Genomic DNA, 19,753 nt, shown 5'->3' with positions numbered 1-19,753 from the left:
CCTACCAACCTGTCCCTTCTTCTAGTCAAGTTGTGCCACAAACTTCTCTTCTACCCAATCCTATTCAATACCTCCTCATTAGTTACGTGATCTACCCACCTTAGCTTCAGCATTCTTCTGTAGCACCACATTTCGAAAGCTTCTATTCTCTTCTTGTTCAAACTGGTTATCGTCCATGTTTCACTTCCATACATGGCTACACACCATACAAATACTTTCAGAAACGACTTCCTGACACTTAAATCTATACTCGATGTTAACAAATTTTTCTTCTTCAGAAACGCTTTACTTGCCATTGCCAGTCTACATTTTATATCATCTATACTTCGACCATCATCAGTTATTTTGCTCCCCAAATAGCAAAACTCCTTTACTACTTTAAGTGTCTCATTTCCTAATCTAATTCCCTCGGCATCACCTGACGCAATACGACTACATTCCATTATCCTCGTTTCGCTTTTGTTGATGTTCATCTTATATCCTCCTTTCAAGACATTGTCCATTCCGTTCAACTGCTCTTCCAAGTCCTTTGCAGTCTCTGACAGAATTACAATGTCATCGGCGAACCTCAAAGTTTTTATTTCTTCTCCATGAATTTTAATACCTACACCGAATTTTTCTTTTGTTTCCTTTACTGCTTCCTCAATATACATATTGAATAACATCGGGGAGAGACTACAACCCTGTCTCACTCCCTTCCCAACCACTGCTTCCCTTTCATGCCCCTCGATTCTTATAACTGCCACCTGGTTTCCGTACAAATTGTAAATATCCTTTCGCTCCCTGTATTTTCCCCCTGCCGCCTTCAGAATTTGAGAGTATTCCAGTCAACATTGTCAAAAGCTTTCTCTAAGTCTACAAATGCTAGAAACGTAGGTTTGCCTTTCCTTAATCTTTCTTCTAAGATAAGTCGTAAGGTCAGTATTGCCTCACGATTCCAACATTTCTACAGAATCCAAACTGATCTTCCCCGAGGTCGACTTCTACCAGTTTCTCCATTCGTCTGTAAAGAATTCGCGTTATTCTTTTGCAGCTGTGACTTATTAAACTAATAGTTAGGTTATTTTCACATCTGTCAGCACCTGCTTTCTTTGGGATTGGGATTATTATATTCTTCTTGAAGTCTGAGGGTATTTCGCCTGTCTCATGCATCTTGCTCACCAGATGGTGGAGTTTTGTCAGGAATGGCTCTCCCAAGGCCGTCAGTAGTTCTAATGGAATGTTGTCTACTCCGAGGGCCTTGTTTCGACTCTGGTCTTTCAGTGCTCTGTCAAACTCTTCACGCAGTATCGTATCTCCCATTTCATCTTCATCTACATCCTCTTCCATTTCCATAACATTGTCCTCATGTACATCGCACTTGTATAGACCCTCTATATACTCCTTACACATTTCTGCTTTCCCTTCTTTCCTTAGAACTGGGTTTCCATCTGAGCTCTTGATATTCATGGAAGTGGTTCTCTTTTCTCCAAAGGTCTCTTTAATTTTCCTGTAGGCAGCATATATCTTACCCCTAGTGAGATAAGCCTCTACATCCTTACATTTGTCCTCTAGCCATGCCTGCTTAGCCATTTTGCACTTCCTGTCGATCTCATTTTTGAGATGTTTGTATTCCTTTTTGCTTGCTTCATTTACTGCATTTTTATATATTCTCCTTTCATCAATTAAATTCAATATTTCTTCTGTTACCCAAGGATTTCTACTAGTCCTCGTCTTTTTTGCTACTAGATCCTCTGCTGCTTTCACAACTTCATCTCTCAAAGCTACCCATTCTTCTTCTGCTGTATTTATTTCCCCCATTCCTGTGAGTTGTTGACTTATGCTCTTCCTGGAAGTCTGTACAACCTCTGGTTTAGTCAGTTTATCCAGGTCCCACCTCCATAAATTCCCACCTTTTTGCAGTTTCTTCAGTTTTAATCTACAGTTCATAACCAGTAGATTGTGGTCAGAGTCATATTAGACTGTTATATACAATTTTCCAACTGTTCCATTAGGAGTACATCCTCTTGTAAATATGCATTGTATAATAACTTCCCACGTTTAAGAGAATAACATCTATACATACACAGAAACAGGACAAAATATCGTATCCTCTACATAATGGAATGGAAATTGTAGCGTGGGCGACTACGCCATGCCGAAAAAAACGCGTTTTAAGTTTGACAAGTACATTAATTATATAAAAAAAGAGGACAAAGCTTGAAACGTACGGGATATCATAGACGCCTGGTATGTAATAACTATCGTCGCGGCTGGTGGATGGCCGCCTTCTTCTACTTTGGCCTGATAAGTCCTTATTTTCCTCTCGAAAGCCCTTTTCTTCGCTGAGCACATCGCCATTGGCGTCTCTGTCTTCACAGAATCGCCACATTTCATCACCGATTTTAATTTGAAGGGCATTTGCCACGTGAATTAATATAGTATGGCCTACATTGAATAGATATACGGCCACATCTGAAATATATATAAAAATGCAGTAAATGAAGCAAGTAAAAAGGAATACAAACATCTCAAAAATGAGATCGACAGGCAGTGCAAAATGGCTAAGCAGGCATGGCTAGAGGACAAATGTAAGGATGTAGAGGCTTATCTCACTAGGGGTAAGATATATGCTGCCTATAGGAAAATTAAAGAGACCTTTGGAGAAAAGAGAATCACTTCCATGAATATCAAGAGCTCAGATGGAAACCCAGTTCTAAGCACAGAAGGGAAAGCAGAAATGTGGAAGGAGTATATAGAGGGTCTATACAAGGGCGATGTACATGAGGACAATGTTATGGAAATGGAAGAGGATGTAGATGAAGATGAAATGGGAGATACGATACTGCGTGAAGAGTTTGACAGAGCACTGAAAGACCAGAGTCGAAACAAGGCCCTGGGAGTAGACAACATTTCATTAGAATTACTGACGGCCTTGGGAGAGCCATTCCTGACAAAACTCCACCATCTGGTGAGCAAGATGCATGAGACAGGCGAAATACCCTCAGACTTCAAGAAGAATATAATAATTCCAATCCCAAAGAAAGCAGGTGCTGACAGATGTGAAAATTACCGAACTATCAGTTTAATAAGTAACGGATGCAAAATACTAACGCGAATCCTTTTCAGAAGAATAGAAAAACTGGTAGAAGCCGACCTTGGGGAAGATCAGCTAGGATTCCGTAGAAATATGGGAACACGTGAGGCAATACTGACCTACGACTTACTTTAGAAGCTAGATTAAGAAAAGGCAAACCTACGTTTCTAGCATTTGTAGACGTAGAGAAAGCTTTTGACAATGTTGACTGGAATACTCTCTTTCAAATTCTGAAGGCGGCAGGGGTAAAATACAGGGAGCGAAAGGCTATTTACAATTTGTACGGAAACCAGATGGCAGTTATAAGAATCGAGGGGCATGAAAGGAAAGCAGTGGTTGGGAAGGGAGTGAGACAGGGTTGTAGTCTCTCCCCGATGTTATTCAATATGTATATTGAGCAAGCAGTAAAGGAAACAAAAGAAAAATTCGGTGTAGGTATTAAAATTCATGGAGAAGAAATAAAAACTTTGAGGTTCGCCGATGACACTGTAATTCTGTCAGAGACTGCAAAGGACTTGGAAGAGCAGTTGAACGGAATGGACAATGTCTTGAAAGGAGGATATAAGATGAACATAAAACAAAAGCGAAACGAGGATAATGGAATGTAGTCGAATTACGTCAGGTGATGCCGAGGGAATTAGATTAGGAAATGAGACATTTAAAGTAGTAAAGGAGTTTTGCTATTTGGGGAGCAAAATAACTGATGATGGTCGAAGTATAGATGATATAAAACGTAGACTGACAATGGCAAGGAAAGCGTTTCTGAAGAAGAGAAATTTGTTAACATCGAGTATAGATCTAAGTTTCAGGCAGTCGTTTCTGAAAGTATTTGTATGGAGTGTAGCCATGTACTGAAGTGAAACATGGACGATAAATAGTTTGGACAAGAAGAGAATAGAAGCTTTCGAAATGTGGTGCTACAGAAGAATGTTGAAGATTAGATGGGTAGATCACATAACTAATGAGGAGGTGTTGAATAGGATTGGGGAGAAGGAGTTTGTGGCACAACTTGACAAGAAGAAGGGACCGGTTGGTAGGGCATATTCTGAGGCATCAAGGGATCACAAATTTAGAATTGGAGGGCAGCGTGGAGGGTAAAAATCTTAGAGGGAGACCAAGAGATGAATACACTAAGCAGATTCAGAAGGATGTAGGTTGCAATAAGTACTGGGAGATGAAGAAGCTTGCACAGGATAAAGTAGCATGGAGAGCTGCATCAAACCAGTTTCAGGACTGAAGACCACAACAACAAAACAACAAGTCAATAATAAGGATAAGAGCGGTGGAGTAGTGGCATCCATCTCAGCCATACTTTTTAATAAATTATCACATTAAGGATAATAGATTAGACTGATTGTTTAAGAAATTATCAAGAATAAATCAGAAATAAGGATAAATGTAATAAATAAAGATTTTTATCTATCCATCCCAAAGGGATAATAGACCACCATTTATGGATAATATCTGAAGAAATACCTCAGAACCAAGACTGAGTTAAAATATCTATTTTGACTTCATGACCAGTTTCAAAAGTACTTTGCTGTCATCTTCAGATACACATTATAACATAGACACACATTGCATTTGTAAAGATATTGCCTATGCAAGTAGAAATGAAATACATAAATAGATGGTTTAGATGCAGATAACATACAATATATTTTTCAAAATTATGCAATGTATTTTGACAATGTTAAAAATTTAAATAGTTTGGAAATGTAAGCTCTACCATCAGGTAGATGTCAACCAATTAGCATGTCATTAATAAAAATATTATTTACAATCGTATTGCCATCCAACTTTTGCCAATTACATGTCATCACACACAAGCTCGTCTCGAGCAATTTTTCAAAGAATTATTTCATACAGAACTTGCAATGTACAGTGACAATAAAATTTAAAAGTAAAAAATTAAAAAAAAACTTTGGATGGATTGCTTTTCAGTTAATAGATATGACTTATATGTAGCAAATTAAAAAAAATCTTAGGAGTTTATTACTTAAATGACGATATTGCTCCTTCATGAAGGCTTATATATTAGCAGCTGTTACTACAGTACAGTCTGTATAAAATGTCTGAAATTTGCTTTAGCTTCAGATTTGGATTACTTTAGTTACTGTACAGATCTCTGATAAGCGAATTGTATAATTTATGTAATGTAAATTCAAAAAATAACATCTGCTGCAAGGCATCCACCTAGCTGCCTAAGTTGTTACGTATATGTAAAACATTATAATTACATATTTCATTACTACGTGCATAGAAAATAAATTTACAAATGCAATGTTTGGCTGTCATAATGCAGATCTAAATGTGATAGCAAAGATATTTTGTAACTGGTCGTCAGCTTAGAGTAAATATTTCAATGTGATCTTCGCTCTGAAGTATTTCTTAAAATATTACGATCTGCAGATTATCCCCTGATCAGAATGTAATATTTTACTTATATGTAAGATAATTCGACTGTAGGAATGTGAGAGAGGGAGGGGGAATGGGGATGGGGTTGGTAATGGTGGGATGGGGACCACAAATCATTGATGAGGGGAGAGAACGCCAGAAGCAGCCAGAAGCAGCATAACCATCATACGTAGAGTATCTGATTTTGGTAAGAAGCACATCTTTTACGTTTTGTGGAAATGATTCTTTTTTTATCAATGTATCTCAGAGAATTTTCTTTTCATGATGACATATACATAGTGCTGCCACCATAACGGATATTAAATTAAAGAGACAATTCTGTACCCTTAATGTCAGCTTCTTTTTATATATTTCAGGACAAGACTGTCTTGTTTTTACCATGGATGATTATTCAAGTCCTGGTGGATGTATTATTGGCTGTAGTAGGCGTTATTGCATGGGCTGCTGATTTTTGGTATGAACTTCCTTTTGATGGCCTTACTATATCTTTTTCCGCTGGCATCTACTTGTGTAAGTATACTATTATACAGACTAGTTTAGAAGTCGCTCAACTGTCATTACACTAACTAATATTCATCTTTAATTATTACCTTCAGTAATGTGGATGTCCAAATAATCCACTTTCACAACGCACATAAAACTATTTCAGTCTTTTTATTTAAGCACATCTTATTTCTTAAGTAGCTGAGGATCTGGCTTTGCCCAAATATGTATTTATTCCAATCTTCTATTAGTCCATCTCCTTCTTCACCCACACACTGTCCATCTCCTCCATGATCTCGTCTCTGTCCACATCCCTCACCCCCTCTGTCTGCATATTCCATCCCTCCTCTCTGTCCTACCCCTCCTCCCTCTCTCTCTTGTCAATCTGCCCCTATCCCTCTGTTCATCTACTCCTATCCCCTCTGTTCATCTCCTCCTCCTCCTCCTCCTCCCCTCCATTCACCTCCTCCACCCTCCTGTAAACCCATCTCCCCTGGCCTTCCCTTTTCAATATACTCTTCCCCCCGATCTCTGTCCATCTTCTCCCCTCTCTCTATCCATGTGCTCCTCCCCCCTCCCCTTGTACATCTCCTTCTCTTTCCTCCTATGTCCATCTCGTCTTAACCCCTCACTCTTCCACTCCTCATCTTTCCTTTGTCCTTTTTACTGTCCCTTGTCTCTGTCCTTCTCTTCCTCCCTTATCTTTGCCATTCTCCTCCTTTCCCTTCACTATCTGTCTGTCTCCTCCTTCCCCTTCTCTCTCCACATTATCAGGCTCAACCCAACTGGGGGTCAGTTGCTCTTACCCCCAACAGTATTCACTTCCGGATTGTAACGATTAAGTGTACCAAATTTAGATGAAATCGATCAGTGGTTAGTTTTGCCCGAGTACGCACATGTCAAATGTATATAACATATATCTGACATATTTTACACATATTGGTACACCTATCTGACCTGTCTTTTAGCGAACTGCACCCTGCTGTTTCATTTTCACACAGTTCCATGTTTATGACGTTGTATTCCTGAACTATGTGCTGAAAAATGACATAATTTTTCACATACATCCATTTGTATATGGGACTACTGTCTGCTAAATGTATTGTGAAAAGAATTAGTAGTAAAGAAGTAACAAATTAAAAAGCCATACATGATGTATGCAGCTTTTAACGCATTTCAGACTTTATGATATCATTTGTCCTGAACTATCTCATACAATGGTACGTTTTTCTAGGGTCATTCAACGGCATATGTAAATACTGTCTGTGAAATGTGTTGCAAATACAAGTAGTAGTAAAGATGTAATAAATTAAAATGCCGTACATTGTGCCACAGTTCCACACATCTTGGTACTTGGTGTCATATCTCATAAAGTATGGGTCATACGGCGACACATTTTTGTACGTACCTTCAGCGACACGTGTGGATACCACCTCCGAAATGTGTTGCGAATTAAGTTAGTAGTAAAGGAGTAATAAATTAAAATGTCATGCAGTTTTTCAGCACCTCTGTATTTGACGTCGTATCTCCTGAACTACATGTCGTACAGTGATATATTTTTGTCCATACACTCAGCGGCAGATGTAGATACTGTCTGCAAAAAGTGTTGCAAATGGAGTTAGTAGTCATGACATCACAAATTTAAACGTCTTGCATGATGCTGCAGTTTTCAACGCATCTCAGTGTTTATTACGTCATATTTGCTGAACTATTTGTCGTACAATGATATAACGTTTCTGGTGCATTGAGTGATGTATGTGAATACTGTCTGCATAATGTGTCAGAAATACAGTGAGTAGTAAAGAAGTAATAAACTGAAACGTTTCATTAGATTAGATTAGATTTACTTTCATTCCAATTGATCTGTAGTGAGGACGTCCTCCAGGATGTAGAACATGTCAGAAGAACAACAATACATGGCAAATATATACGATTCAGACAAATAAGCTAATGTACTATTCCACAGGTCCCAAGTGGAATGATCGTCATTTTTTAATGAGCACTATATGAAAGAATCATTTTACAACTACGAATGCACTGAATTTAAAATAAAAGAAAGTTTATTTATTTATGTATTTATAAGGTAATAAACATGTAATACAACTACTACAATACTTATTTACAAGGAACACATTACTGCACTGAAATGGTGCAGAAGTTATATTGTACTTATATATATATATATATATATATATATATATATATATATATATATATATATATATATATATAAATCAATTGGTTCTACTGAGAAATTCATCAATGGAAAAAAGGGGTTGGCCACCAATGAACAGCGAAAATGCAGTAAGCAACAAACTTTTTAATTTCATCCTCTTGTGGGGTCACTGGCTGTAAGCAGTTTTGTAAAGGTTTGAAATAAAGTTTGTTGCAAGTGTCTTAAGTGCTCTTATTCTCAAATACTAGATGACCAGAGTATGGGTATTTGTGTGTAATGAGCTACAATACTTTTTCATTCCCAGCTCTTTGATAGGTAGGTGGTTCCTATCCCCACAGTATTTCTTTCCAAACTGTAAGTGATCTGTGTAACAAGTTTGGTTTAAATTCATCCAGTATTTTAGGAAGAAATGTGGAACATACATACATGTAGAGTATCCAAAATTAAAGTTTCAGTTTCAAAACGCTGTAGAATGACAACCATTGCTGAGAATGTCAAATTTGAACAGCATATTATTCACGCAGGTGGAAATGTCATGGTGCAAAAACGTTTAACGAAAATTCGACCAGTAGATGGCGCTGTAAGCGTCAGAATATGCACACCAACAGACACACGGCACGTGCCCGTTGCTCAGTTTGCGTGCAAGACACCAAACATGACCGTCTCTATGAAGGATTGTACGCTTCTGGTAAAGTTCTTGTACAAGACCTGCAGAAGTTCCAGACACTCAAGACTATGAAAAAAGTCATTGATCCAATGTCTACCAAGGGCCTGGGGAAAATTATTACAAAATTCTAAAAAGACAGGTCCTTTTGAAGTGCAGAGGGAGGAAAGCAACTCATCCAAGGTCAGTTGGCGATGTTGCCATAGCGTTGCAAGAGAAGTCGAGCGGTGATGTGGAAACATGCAGTGCACGTGGAATTGTCCGAATGTAGGACATGCCTGTGAGCATGGTGCATAAAACCCTGTGAAACATCCTGCATTGCTATCCGTACAAAATTACCCATGTTCAGGAGTTGCTTCCTGCTGACCTGCTAGATGGACAAACATTCGCTCTGGGTTTTCTTGCTTGCATAGAAGTGGACAATGATTAGACGAACATTCTGTGGACAGAAAGAGCCCATTTCCATCTCCAAGGATTCCAGAATACGGGCAATGGAAAATACGCAGGCACATGAACCGGTACCACTTAATCCTGCAAAGGTGACCGTGTAGTGCGGGTTGACAGCATCGTTTATCGTGGGGCCGTATTTTTTCGAAGAGATGAGTTCTGCGGATCCTGTTACATCTACTGTTATTGGTAAAGGCTGCGAGAGTCATTCCGTGCATTGGAGGCCAGTGAAGTGGGTGCTGCAGGGGCGTTTCTGAAATGCGAGAATTATAAGCTGTCATTTTCCTACAGCCTGGCCACCAGATCACGTGGTCTTAATCTGTGTGGATTCTGGCTGTTGGGTTATCTAAAAGATGTGTTCAGTGCTCAAATTAAAACGAACCTGAATTGAAGGCACATATTGCACAATGCGTTCTGAACGTGACCACCGAGACATTCTGATTTGTTGTGAAATGTGTTGTTTCTCCATTTCAGTTTGTGGAAGAAAACAGTGGACCGTATACTGAAGACGTTTTGCACCAGTCTATCGACAGAAACCGATGCCATTTTGCTTTTTATGCGGTTGTTTGGCCACAAGACAATTTAAAACTGTGTCATTTTCATTTTAATCGGTCTTTGGCCTCAGTACAATTAGAACTGGTCTTCCCATCCGATGTTGTACGACCTTGCCGTGGTGGATAGGCCTACGCAGCTAACAGTGACACAAACGCTGACTGCCGAACTTGTGCAGTCATGGACATTGAACGGCACGGATGATTTAACGTGCAACTCAAATCGTCGCCATTGCATTACGATTCATCTGGCATTTGTAGCCTACCACATCTATGTTAAGACGCTTACAGCGCCATTTATGGTTAAAATTTTCGTTAAATTGTTTTTTGTTCCATGACTTTTCCTCGTGTGTCAATAATATGCTGTTCAAAATTGATGTCCTTCTGAGCCGCGGCTCTGTTCCTATAGCGTTTTGAAAATGGAACTTTAATTATGGATGCCTGTACATATATACGTACCATCGTTTTTATTATACATATGGATTCTTATACTCTGAAGTGAAGCCGGCCGGAGTGGACGAGCGGTTCTAGGCGCTACAGGCTGGAACCGCCCGACCGCTGTGGTCGCAGGTTCGAATCCTTCCTCGGGCATGGATGTGTGTGTTGCTCTTAGTTAGGTTTAACTAGTTCTAAGTTCTAGGGGACTGATGACCTCAGAAGTTAACTCCCATAACGCTCAGAGCCATTTGAACCATTTTTTTCTGAAGTGAATTTTGTAGCGGTGTTACTTTGCATCATTCTGAAACATTATTTCTCAATTAGTATGATTCAATTTGTTCACCACACATGTCCCTCACTGAATCTGTGCACTTGGCTGATCTAGAAGTAGTGCATCAATCCGTCATCCTACTCCTCATATAAACACTTCTCCATTTCTCCCTGTAGTAACTATAATTATTTTACCCGTGTGCACAGTCAAACAACAAAACTTCATTTTTGACACAGTGATATATAGATTCTTTCGAAAAGTCTCTAATTTTTTACTATGATTGTGAGACTAACATAGAGGTTAAAATTTTCGGAATAGTGAGACCTAGTGCTTGTAGTGATGCGAAGAGCTGTCATAATAGCTACTTTCCTCTCCGAACTCTATGCTACAATTTTAAATAATGTTTCATTGGATAATACACAGAACTGATCCAGCAATCGATGCTGTACGCAAATTTGGCCATAATTCTCACTGTTGGCAGTTATGACCATCTACATGTACAGTTTTTAAACTTTGCGCGCACACCATTTGTCTGTCATTCACTCTGCTCCACTGCAGCTGTCTAATGCCAAAGCACCAATTACATCAAAATGGTTGAAACGGCTCTGAGCACTATGGGACTTAACATCTGAGGTCATCAGTCCGCTAGAACTTAGAACTACTTAAACCTAACTAATTTAAGGACATCGCACAAGTCCATGCCCGAGGCAGGATTCGAACCTGCGACCGGTAGCAGTCGCGCTATCCCGGACTGAAGCGCATAGAACCGCTCGGCCACAGCAGCCGGCACCAATTACTGTACGGCACAGCGAAGACCAGAACCCTGCCATTCGTGGAATGTTGAACGTGAGGGAAACTGACAAGGGCGGCACCATGCATCCTGAACGTTTTTTGAAACCTTGTTCGAGAACACATTGTTTCTTTCACACATGAAAAGAGTACGTAACATTTCAATCTCACGCTCACAGAAATCAAAATTTATAAATCTAACCAACGGAAGACTTATTCTGAAATGGAGTTAATAATGTTCCATTTACATTTTAATCACACTAATCACGTTGAAAAATCATGCAACTACTTCACTTTAACAGTGTCGGCGTTTCAGTCCAAAGAAAATAATGCACAAGAGGAACGTTAATAACTATATAGTGCTAAGCTATTTCTTTCATGACACACCTGTTCGTTTCATTTCATTAATCTGCATTGCATCCGTGGGTCGCAACCTTCGACCATAGATACTAGTAGACTGGCCTTGCTGTGCAGAAGCTATAGGGCTGGTGTGGCTCCAACATAAACCACGTGACTGTTGGCAAAACGTGGCGGGATTTAAAATCAGCGGTCTGCCATCCTATGTTTGTATCGTATTTTTCCCACATTTCTCAGTTGACTGCCAAACGCTTCCAACAAAAGTTACTTTTTTATTTGCGAAAAATTACGTCAGAACTACATTTGACCTTGATTTGTTCACAGTACCATTTATAAAATCTAACAAATACATCGAACGCCCCTCTGGTGGGCAGCGGGACGAAATTACTATAAACTATCAATTAAAGTAAAATGTCGTTAAAATTCTTTTAAACAGTAAGAGTGGGCTCGTGTCAAAACTTTAAATATTGGATTCGCCGCGTTTTTAGCTCTAGTCACTAATGAGAAAATGGGATATGGGAATTATGTCAACTATAGGTGCCAAAATTGTCGACTTTAGGAGCAGGTCCATTTTAGGGTATCAATTTTAGGTGCACTTCAAAGGTTCAGTTCCTACTATTTTCACAAAAGTTTAAACTAACAGTTTTAAAAAAATGATATTTTAGATGAAAGGTGAGACTTTGAAGTTTCAGAAAATAATTTTGGAGCCTACATTTATTTAATAGTATTAGAAGGTAGAAAAAAATTCTCTTCATGTGTCGACTATAGGTGCTCTTGCCTTATTATAATCTCACTTGTATATACAAAAAGGCGCGTATGTGCAGAGGGCTTAAAGCTTTCCCGTTTCAGGGCCTGTATCCAAACTGCCTTCGGTATTCATCCTTAGTGAACCTATGCGTAGGAACGAGAAACAGTTATACTTACTTCTGTAACCGAATTATCACAGATACTTTCCAAAATGTAATATAAGTCTGACTTTACAGGCATCACTTTCAACACTTTAATTTACGTGATACTCTATTTCAAGTGTAAAAAAACATATAAAAGTCACTTCAGAAGATTTCAATAAACGCATCTGCACTATCACAGAAACACACGTGAAATGTAATGCCATTTCCCCCGACAAAACGCTGAGTACAGCCATAAGCGCAAGACGAAACAACCATGTTTTGCCAACATTCACGTGACTTTAGCCCAGAGATGTTGGAGCCACGAAAATGACGTCAGGACCAGTCTATTATATTTCTGGTCGAAGGTCGCAACATAAAAGTATTCAAAGCAAAAAGATCTCTGGTACCAACTACCAGTTGGAAACTGCGCTCTTTGACACAATGAACAAAGCAGTATAGCTTCCTGGCTCGCCTACATTACGAACACAGACATCTTACTCGCCCTACTTTACAGTACTTCGCACCTGGGCTTTTTATGGCTGCAGTGGGTTGGAGCGAGTGACAAGCAACCGATCCATGCCAATGCTTAACGGTTGTGCTTTCAGAAGGTCATAAATGCGTACTATCGGAATTCGGGCAAAATTTTCCTGTGGAACTGGTTGTTGTGGCTGACATGTTGCTCGTGTTCTTTTTTCTCTTTAAAATATAAGGTCAAGTTGGTGATGTTCGCCTGTTATACAAGTATGAGGTCTGTGTGACTTATATTACTTTTATCTGCGTGTGGACCAAATAGTCTTAAATGGCTAGAAACAAAGCCATCTGCACCACACTGTTACAAAAACACATTGCTGAGAACATTAATATTTGCAGAAAAACCAGATAGTACTGGCTGAAAGCAAATATAATTTACAGATATACACATATATACTTTCAAAAGTTCTCTAAAAGTAGAGTATGGGAGACAGACTGAAGCAGATGCAATGGCTGTGACTAAGAAAAATTTGTCAGTAGTAAAAATTTCAAACCAAAATGAGGTAACACGTTAGGTAAAACACTATGAATTTGGATAGCCATATTTCACAAGTGACAAAGCAAAAAGACCTAGAGAAGAATCTGACCAAGTTAATGGAAATAACGTATATTGTAAAGGAACTTTGATAAATAGATGAAAAAAGAAATATAAATCAGATTGCACAAGGTTTATCAAAATCGGCTGTTTTATATCACAGTGACCGTAGTCTTCTATGCTAAAATGATGAAAACAAAATAAACAATACACAGACAGAGTGAGAAGTGAAAACATCATGTAGAATAAATGGTACATGATGCTGAAACATATCACTCCAAATTATACCAACATGTTAATAAAAGTGCACAGCATGAACATCAAGGAAAAAGATATGTAGGAACTCTGTATTGACGGTGGATGGAAGAGTTTGTGCAATCGTAGAATGGGAGATAACCAATAACTGCGTAGTAACGAGGAAACACATCTTCTCAGGAGACTGACTTTCATATCTATATATTTCCACAAACTGCGCTTCAATTTTACTCGTATATTGTTTTTTATAACAAAAATAATCGAGATTGAGTCATGTTAACTCAGTGTATTATCTATTCGCTGTACAAATCAGCACCAATAAGGTGTTATTTAATGATTGGGCATTATTCAACATAGTCAGTAGAATAAAGAGATGTATTGCAAATAATAAATGTTTTCTGAGAGGATGCCCCACGAGTAATAGTCATACATAACAGCGTAACTAATGGCGCCATGGCCTGGGTAAACATAGCTCTTGCTATATGCTCCTCTGCTCAGTTTCTGTGGAGCCATCTCCATCAATATATGCACAAATAGAACATGTATGTATGATGCAGAATCAGTGGTGGATAAAGAAAAGCCTCAAGGAGAGGACGCTAAAGCTATCTTGAACTACTTTTACTTTTAACGTAATAAAATGATGATGTCACCCGGCACTTTATGTGTGTGGAACGTTTATTTTCCATTCTATTTCTTTCTTGCGCATTCGATAGAGGACCTACATAGTAACAATGCGCTTTTAGGAATCTTCTCGAAAGTCACCATTACCGGAGATATACTCATCAATAGTTTCCCACGCCTAACTCGTATTACGAGCTAGGATGAGAAAATACACTACTGGCCATTATAATTGCTACACCACGAAGATGACGTGCTACAGACACGAAATTTAACCAACAGGAAGAAGATGCTGTGATACGCAAATGATTAGCTTTTCAAGGCATTCAAACAAGGTTGGCGCCGGTGGCGACACCTACAATGTGCTGACATGAGGAAAATTTCCAACCGATTTCTCAAACTCAAACAGCAGTTGACCGGCGTTGCCTGGTGAAACGTTGTTGTGATGCCTCGTGTAAGGAGAAGAAATGCCTACCATCACGTTTTCGACTTTGATAAAGGTCGGGTTGTAGCCTATCGCGACTGCGGTTTATCGTACAGCGTCATTTCTGCTCGCGTTGGTCGAGATCCAATGACTGTTAGCAGAATATGGAATCGGTGAGTTCAGGAGGGTAATACGGAACGCCGTGCTGGATCCCAACGGCCTCGTATCACTAGCAGTCGAGATGACAGACATCTTAAGCGCATGGCTGTAACGGATCGTACAGCCACGTCTCGATCCCTTAGTCAACAGATGGGGACGTTTGCAAGACATCAACCATCTGCACGAACAGTTCGACGACGTTTGCAGCAGCATGGATTATCAGCTCGGAGACCATGGCTGCGGTTACCCTTGACGCTGCATCACAGACAGGAGCGCCTGTGATGGTGTACTCAACGACGAACATGGGTGCACGAATAACAAAACGTCATTTTTTTCGGATGAATCCAGGTTCTGTTTACAGCATCATGATGGTCGCATCCGTGTTTGGCGACATCGTTGCTGTGAACGCACATTGGAAGAGTGTATTCGTCATCGCTATACTGGCGTATCACCTAGCGTGATGGTATGGGGTGACATTGGTTACACGTCTGGTCACCTTTTGTTTACATTAACGGCACTTTGAATAGTGGACGTTACATTTGAGATGTGGCTCTACCCTTCATTCGATCCCTGAGAAACCCTACATCTCAGCAGGATAATGCACGACCGCTTGTTACAGATCCTGTATGGACCTTTCTGGATACAGAAAATGTTCGACTGCTGCTCTGGCCAGCACATTCTCCAGATCTCTCACCAATTGAAAACGTCTGGTCAATGGTGACCGAGCAACTGGCTCGACACAATACGCCAGTCACTACTCTTGATGAACTGTGGTATCGTGTTGAAGCTGCATGGGCAGCTGTACCTGTACACGCCATCCAAGCTCTGTTTGACACCATGCCCAGGCGTATCAGGGCCGTTATTACGGCCAGAGGTGGTTGTTCTGGTTACTGATTTCTCAGGATCTATGCAACCAAATTGCGTGAAAATGTAATCACATGTCAGTTCTAGTTTCCTATATTTGTCCAATGAATACCCATTTATTATCTTCATTTCTTCTTGGTGTAGGAATTTTAATGGCCAGTAGTGTATTTTTACAGAGAAATTACTGTGAATTACTATTACTAATACTTCACAATCAACTGATCACTCCAACTCTTGGCTAATATTCACACTTGCACTTGCTACAAATAGGACTTTTTACTTACTCATTCTTCAGTCTTAATATTTCTGCTTCTGAATATAAGCTAGCATCCTATTCGTCGAATACCCCGTATCGAAGGTTCTCTGTACAAGAAAACGGTAGAATATTCAGGACTTTTGTCGAGCAAATGCCACACAGAATAATGTATCGATATCACTTTTCTCGTTGGTATGCGTTAACTATCTACGTGCCTGGCAGAAACGTATAACATACGATGATGCGGACGCGCGTGCTACATAGGAAAGTACAACTACTCGATAACTCGATTCAGTCGAGTCGAATGACGAAAGAAACGAACGAATAGCATGCGGGGTGACCGGCGGGGCGGCAATGCGGGCGGCCCCACAAGAGGGAGGGGGGCGCGCCCACCGTATGTATCCGCCACTGCACGAAGTACAGTAGTATTTAAGTAATCTTTCCCTTGCTGTCCTGCTTCCATAGTTTATATTGATATGTCAATCAGTTTTTGTTCAGGGGCAAAAACCAACATTTTCAGCATAGCCAACAAAGACAGCTTGTTGTCCGCCGGCCAGTGTGGCCGAGCGGTTCTAGGAGCTTCGGTCTGGAACTGCGCGACCACTACGGTCGCAGGTTCGAATCCTGCCTCGGGCATGGATGTGTGTGGTGTCCTTAGGTCAGTTACGTTTAAGCACTTCTGAGTTCTAGGGGACTGATGACCTTAGATGTTAAGTCCCATAGTGCTCACAGCCTTTTGAACCATTTCAATGGCTTGTTGTCCCTTTGAATTCAACTTCTTATTGCACTTTATTGGATGAACATTTGGTTTAAAATTCTCCAGCTTTTGCAGATGCCAATTCTTCCCTATGATTCACTGGTCAATAATCTTTCCATCAACACTCCATGGTCTAGTTAAATAAAGGATATGTGACATATTTTTACTCTTTATTAGAGGATAGATTTCAGACAATATTCGTGACACATAAAAGATTTGTAACAGACGAGATGTCCACCCAGGTCATTTCCCATTACAAATTGAAACCTCAAAGGTTCCAGCTAACTTATGTCTTCTTAAAGAAGGTGCACTGTGGTTTATTAGACATGCCTTCTACAAATGAGTGGGATTGTTAAATCAAGTCCTTAAAAGCATCAGTTTTATTTCTGATTCAGGTGATTAAATTTAACTATCATATACATGAATGACACTATGTAGTTTAGCACAGCTGCACAATGAATGCAGCATACAGTTCATATTTTTACAGCGTTTGTATTTTCTTAATGTATCCCTGAATACACTGTTTCATGATGGGATATGCAGAACATAATCAGTGTATGATTTGCATTCACGCATAACAGTGCAGTGTATTTCAAGCTAAACAAAACCTTGCATTTCCTCATATCTAGACCTTGTGGTTTATTTCTCAGTAATGCCCCATTACAGTTGATTTGTTTAACACCTGCCTGCATCCTCTGTATTTATCACTTTTTTCTTCCAGTTTCAGATATGTACTTCCTGCGAGTTGTCTACAGCTACTACAGAACACTAAAGAAATCAGATGCTGTCAGGGTAGTGGAATATGGCAGAAATTTTTGATGAGGTGATTAGAGGTGGCAGTTGAATCACCATTACTCCAGTAAAACGCATAGCTCACGAAATTGCTTTGGATGTATCTGAATGTTGAAGGAAGCAAAATTATCATTATCATTATTAGTTTTGACAATGAATGTAGGATCCAGATGTAACATTTATCACGAATAGTGTCAACATTTTTATACCCTTGACTAAACTAAGTGTTTCCATTTTCATAAACAGAATTTCATAAATAATTCCAGAGATCATTGAAATGTGCAAGAATTCATTTTGCAATGTTTTCCATGGAACTTTTGTTTTATAACCCTAAATGTTGCATCTAGCAAAGCGTAAGTCAATATTTGGTGTTCAATGTTGACAGGCAAAGTACACCTTTAACTTTCATTATGTACATTTCTGCCACTGTATTTAAATTTTTGTAAGTAAATGATGATTTTCATCCTATGTTACTTGTAACTTGTAGGACAAAAATTAGACTTTTTGACTATTTGATGTTGCAAACTGAAGATTAATGCTTGACTCTATTTAATTGAAATTAATAAATGAATTCTATACCAAAAGCTCTGCTAACTGTCTTCTATAGATCTGTCCACTTCATGAGACTTTGATTTTGTAGATAATTATTGGTCATCTGTTAGACAGTATAACAGAAGGGACTGGCAAAAATTATGACATTTACAAAAGCAAAGACTACTTTTTTCAAGTTAGCTGGACTTTACCCAAATAAACCGTTTATTATTATTAATATTAATAATAATAATAATAATAAATATTAATACAATAATTTCCATAAAGCCATCAAGCAATCATTAAAAATTTAGAATATAAAATATCAGCAGTCATGGTTTACAGTGGTTTATCCTACTTGTTGCATGTGATATTCTGTCACAGAAGTAATACTTCTTTTTGCAGTTTCTATGTATATTCATCTGGTGTAATAAGTAGATTAAAGTGTGTTAAATCATTTAGTTATTTCACACATGATTTACAATAGAACGAATTACTAGGTTTGATGACCTATTACTGTTGCTTTATGTAACTTGTCTGAGCTTAGTTTGACTTTGAATCATAAAACATTGAATCCTTGATAAATGGAGTATACCAACGACAAAGTCATGCAAGTTGTGTGTTAAAACAATTAGGATCAATTAAGTCTGCTACAGAAAGATTTGCCTAGTTGTAGAAAACATAAATGAGTAAAATAACATGCATGGCATTGGTGCCACAGAGGGATACTTTGAGGCAGCTGTTCTCTAAGGCAAAACTTAATAACTGTCCAAAATAAACGATTTATGATTATGTATGTTGTTGTAACCTATATGTCTATTTAGGCACACTCGTGTTCAGAGAGACAGCATGTTCATACTCACAGAACACATACATTAACAAGTTTTGCAGAAATTACTATCATTTCAGTCAGCCCATTTCAGCATGCGTCCTGTTGCCTAGTAAGTGCAGGATCCACCATAGGCCTGATAACTTGTACCCTGCATTATGGCATCAACGCATATAAGGTGTGAATGGTTGCCAGTGGTATAGCCGCCCATGCTGCATTCACCTAGTTCAAAATCTCATCTGTGGTGTTTGGCACTGGGTCACAGCACTGCACCCGTTGTTTGACCATATCCCGTACATTTTCAGCTGGCAACAAGTCTGATGACCTGGCAGGCCAGGGAAAAAGGCTGACATCCTATGACACCAAGAAGGCACATGTTTGTGTAGCAACATGTAGTTGTGCATTGTCTTGCTGAAAAATGACATCTAGAGTGTTGTATGGAGAGGGTATGGCTACGAGTCGCAGCATGTCATTCACATAGGTCAGATTAGTTACAGTGCCCTGGACGTGCACCATCTGTGATTTTTGGTTGTACTCAATAGCATTCCATATCACAAGGCCTTGAGCTGGCTCTGTATGTCTTGTGCAAATGCATTCACTGCGATGCTGCTCCCTCTGCCTACAGTGAACCAAAATGCTACC

At 39.2% G+C, this 19,753-nt stretch overlaps 1 protein-coding gene across 1 annotated transcript in view; it reads left to right on the top strand.

Moving 5' to 3' along the window:
• The window catches only part of LOC124717140, a 295,935-nt gene extending 277,978 nt beyond the window's left edge, over positions 1-17,957 (top strand). The window contains exons 11-12 of the mRNA XM_047243888.1: positions 5,851-6,004; positions 17,681-17,957. Of these exons, the coding sequence (XP_047099844.1) occupies positions 5,851-6,004; positions 17,681-17,778 (252 nt within the window). The 3' untranslated portion in view covers positions 17,779-17,957. The remainder of the gene's footprint in view (positions 1-5,850; positions 6,005-17,680) is intronic.
• Positions 17,958-19,753: the final 1,796 nt, after the last annotated feature.

Source organism: Schistocerca piceifrons, chromosome 9 (assembly GCF_021461385.2).
Source record: "Schistocerca piceifrons isolate TAMUIC-IGC-003096 chromosome 9, iqSchPice1.1, whole genome shotgun sequence".
Classification (NCBI taxonomy): Eukaryota; Metazoa; Arthropoda; class Insecta; order Orthoptera; family Acrididae; genus Schistocerca; species Schistocerca piceifrons.
This window is presented reverse-complemented; position numbering and strand designations above follow the sequence as displayed.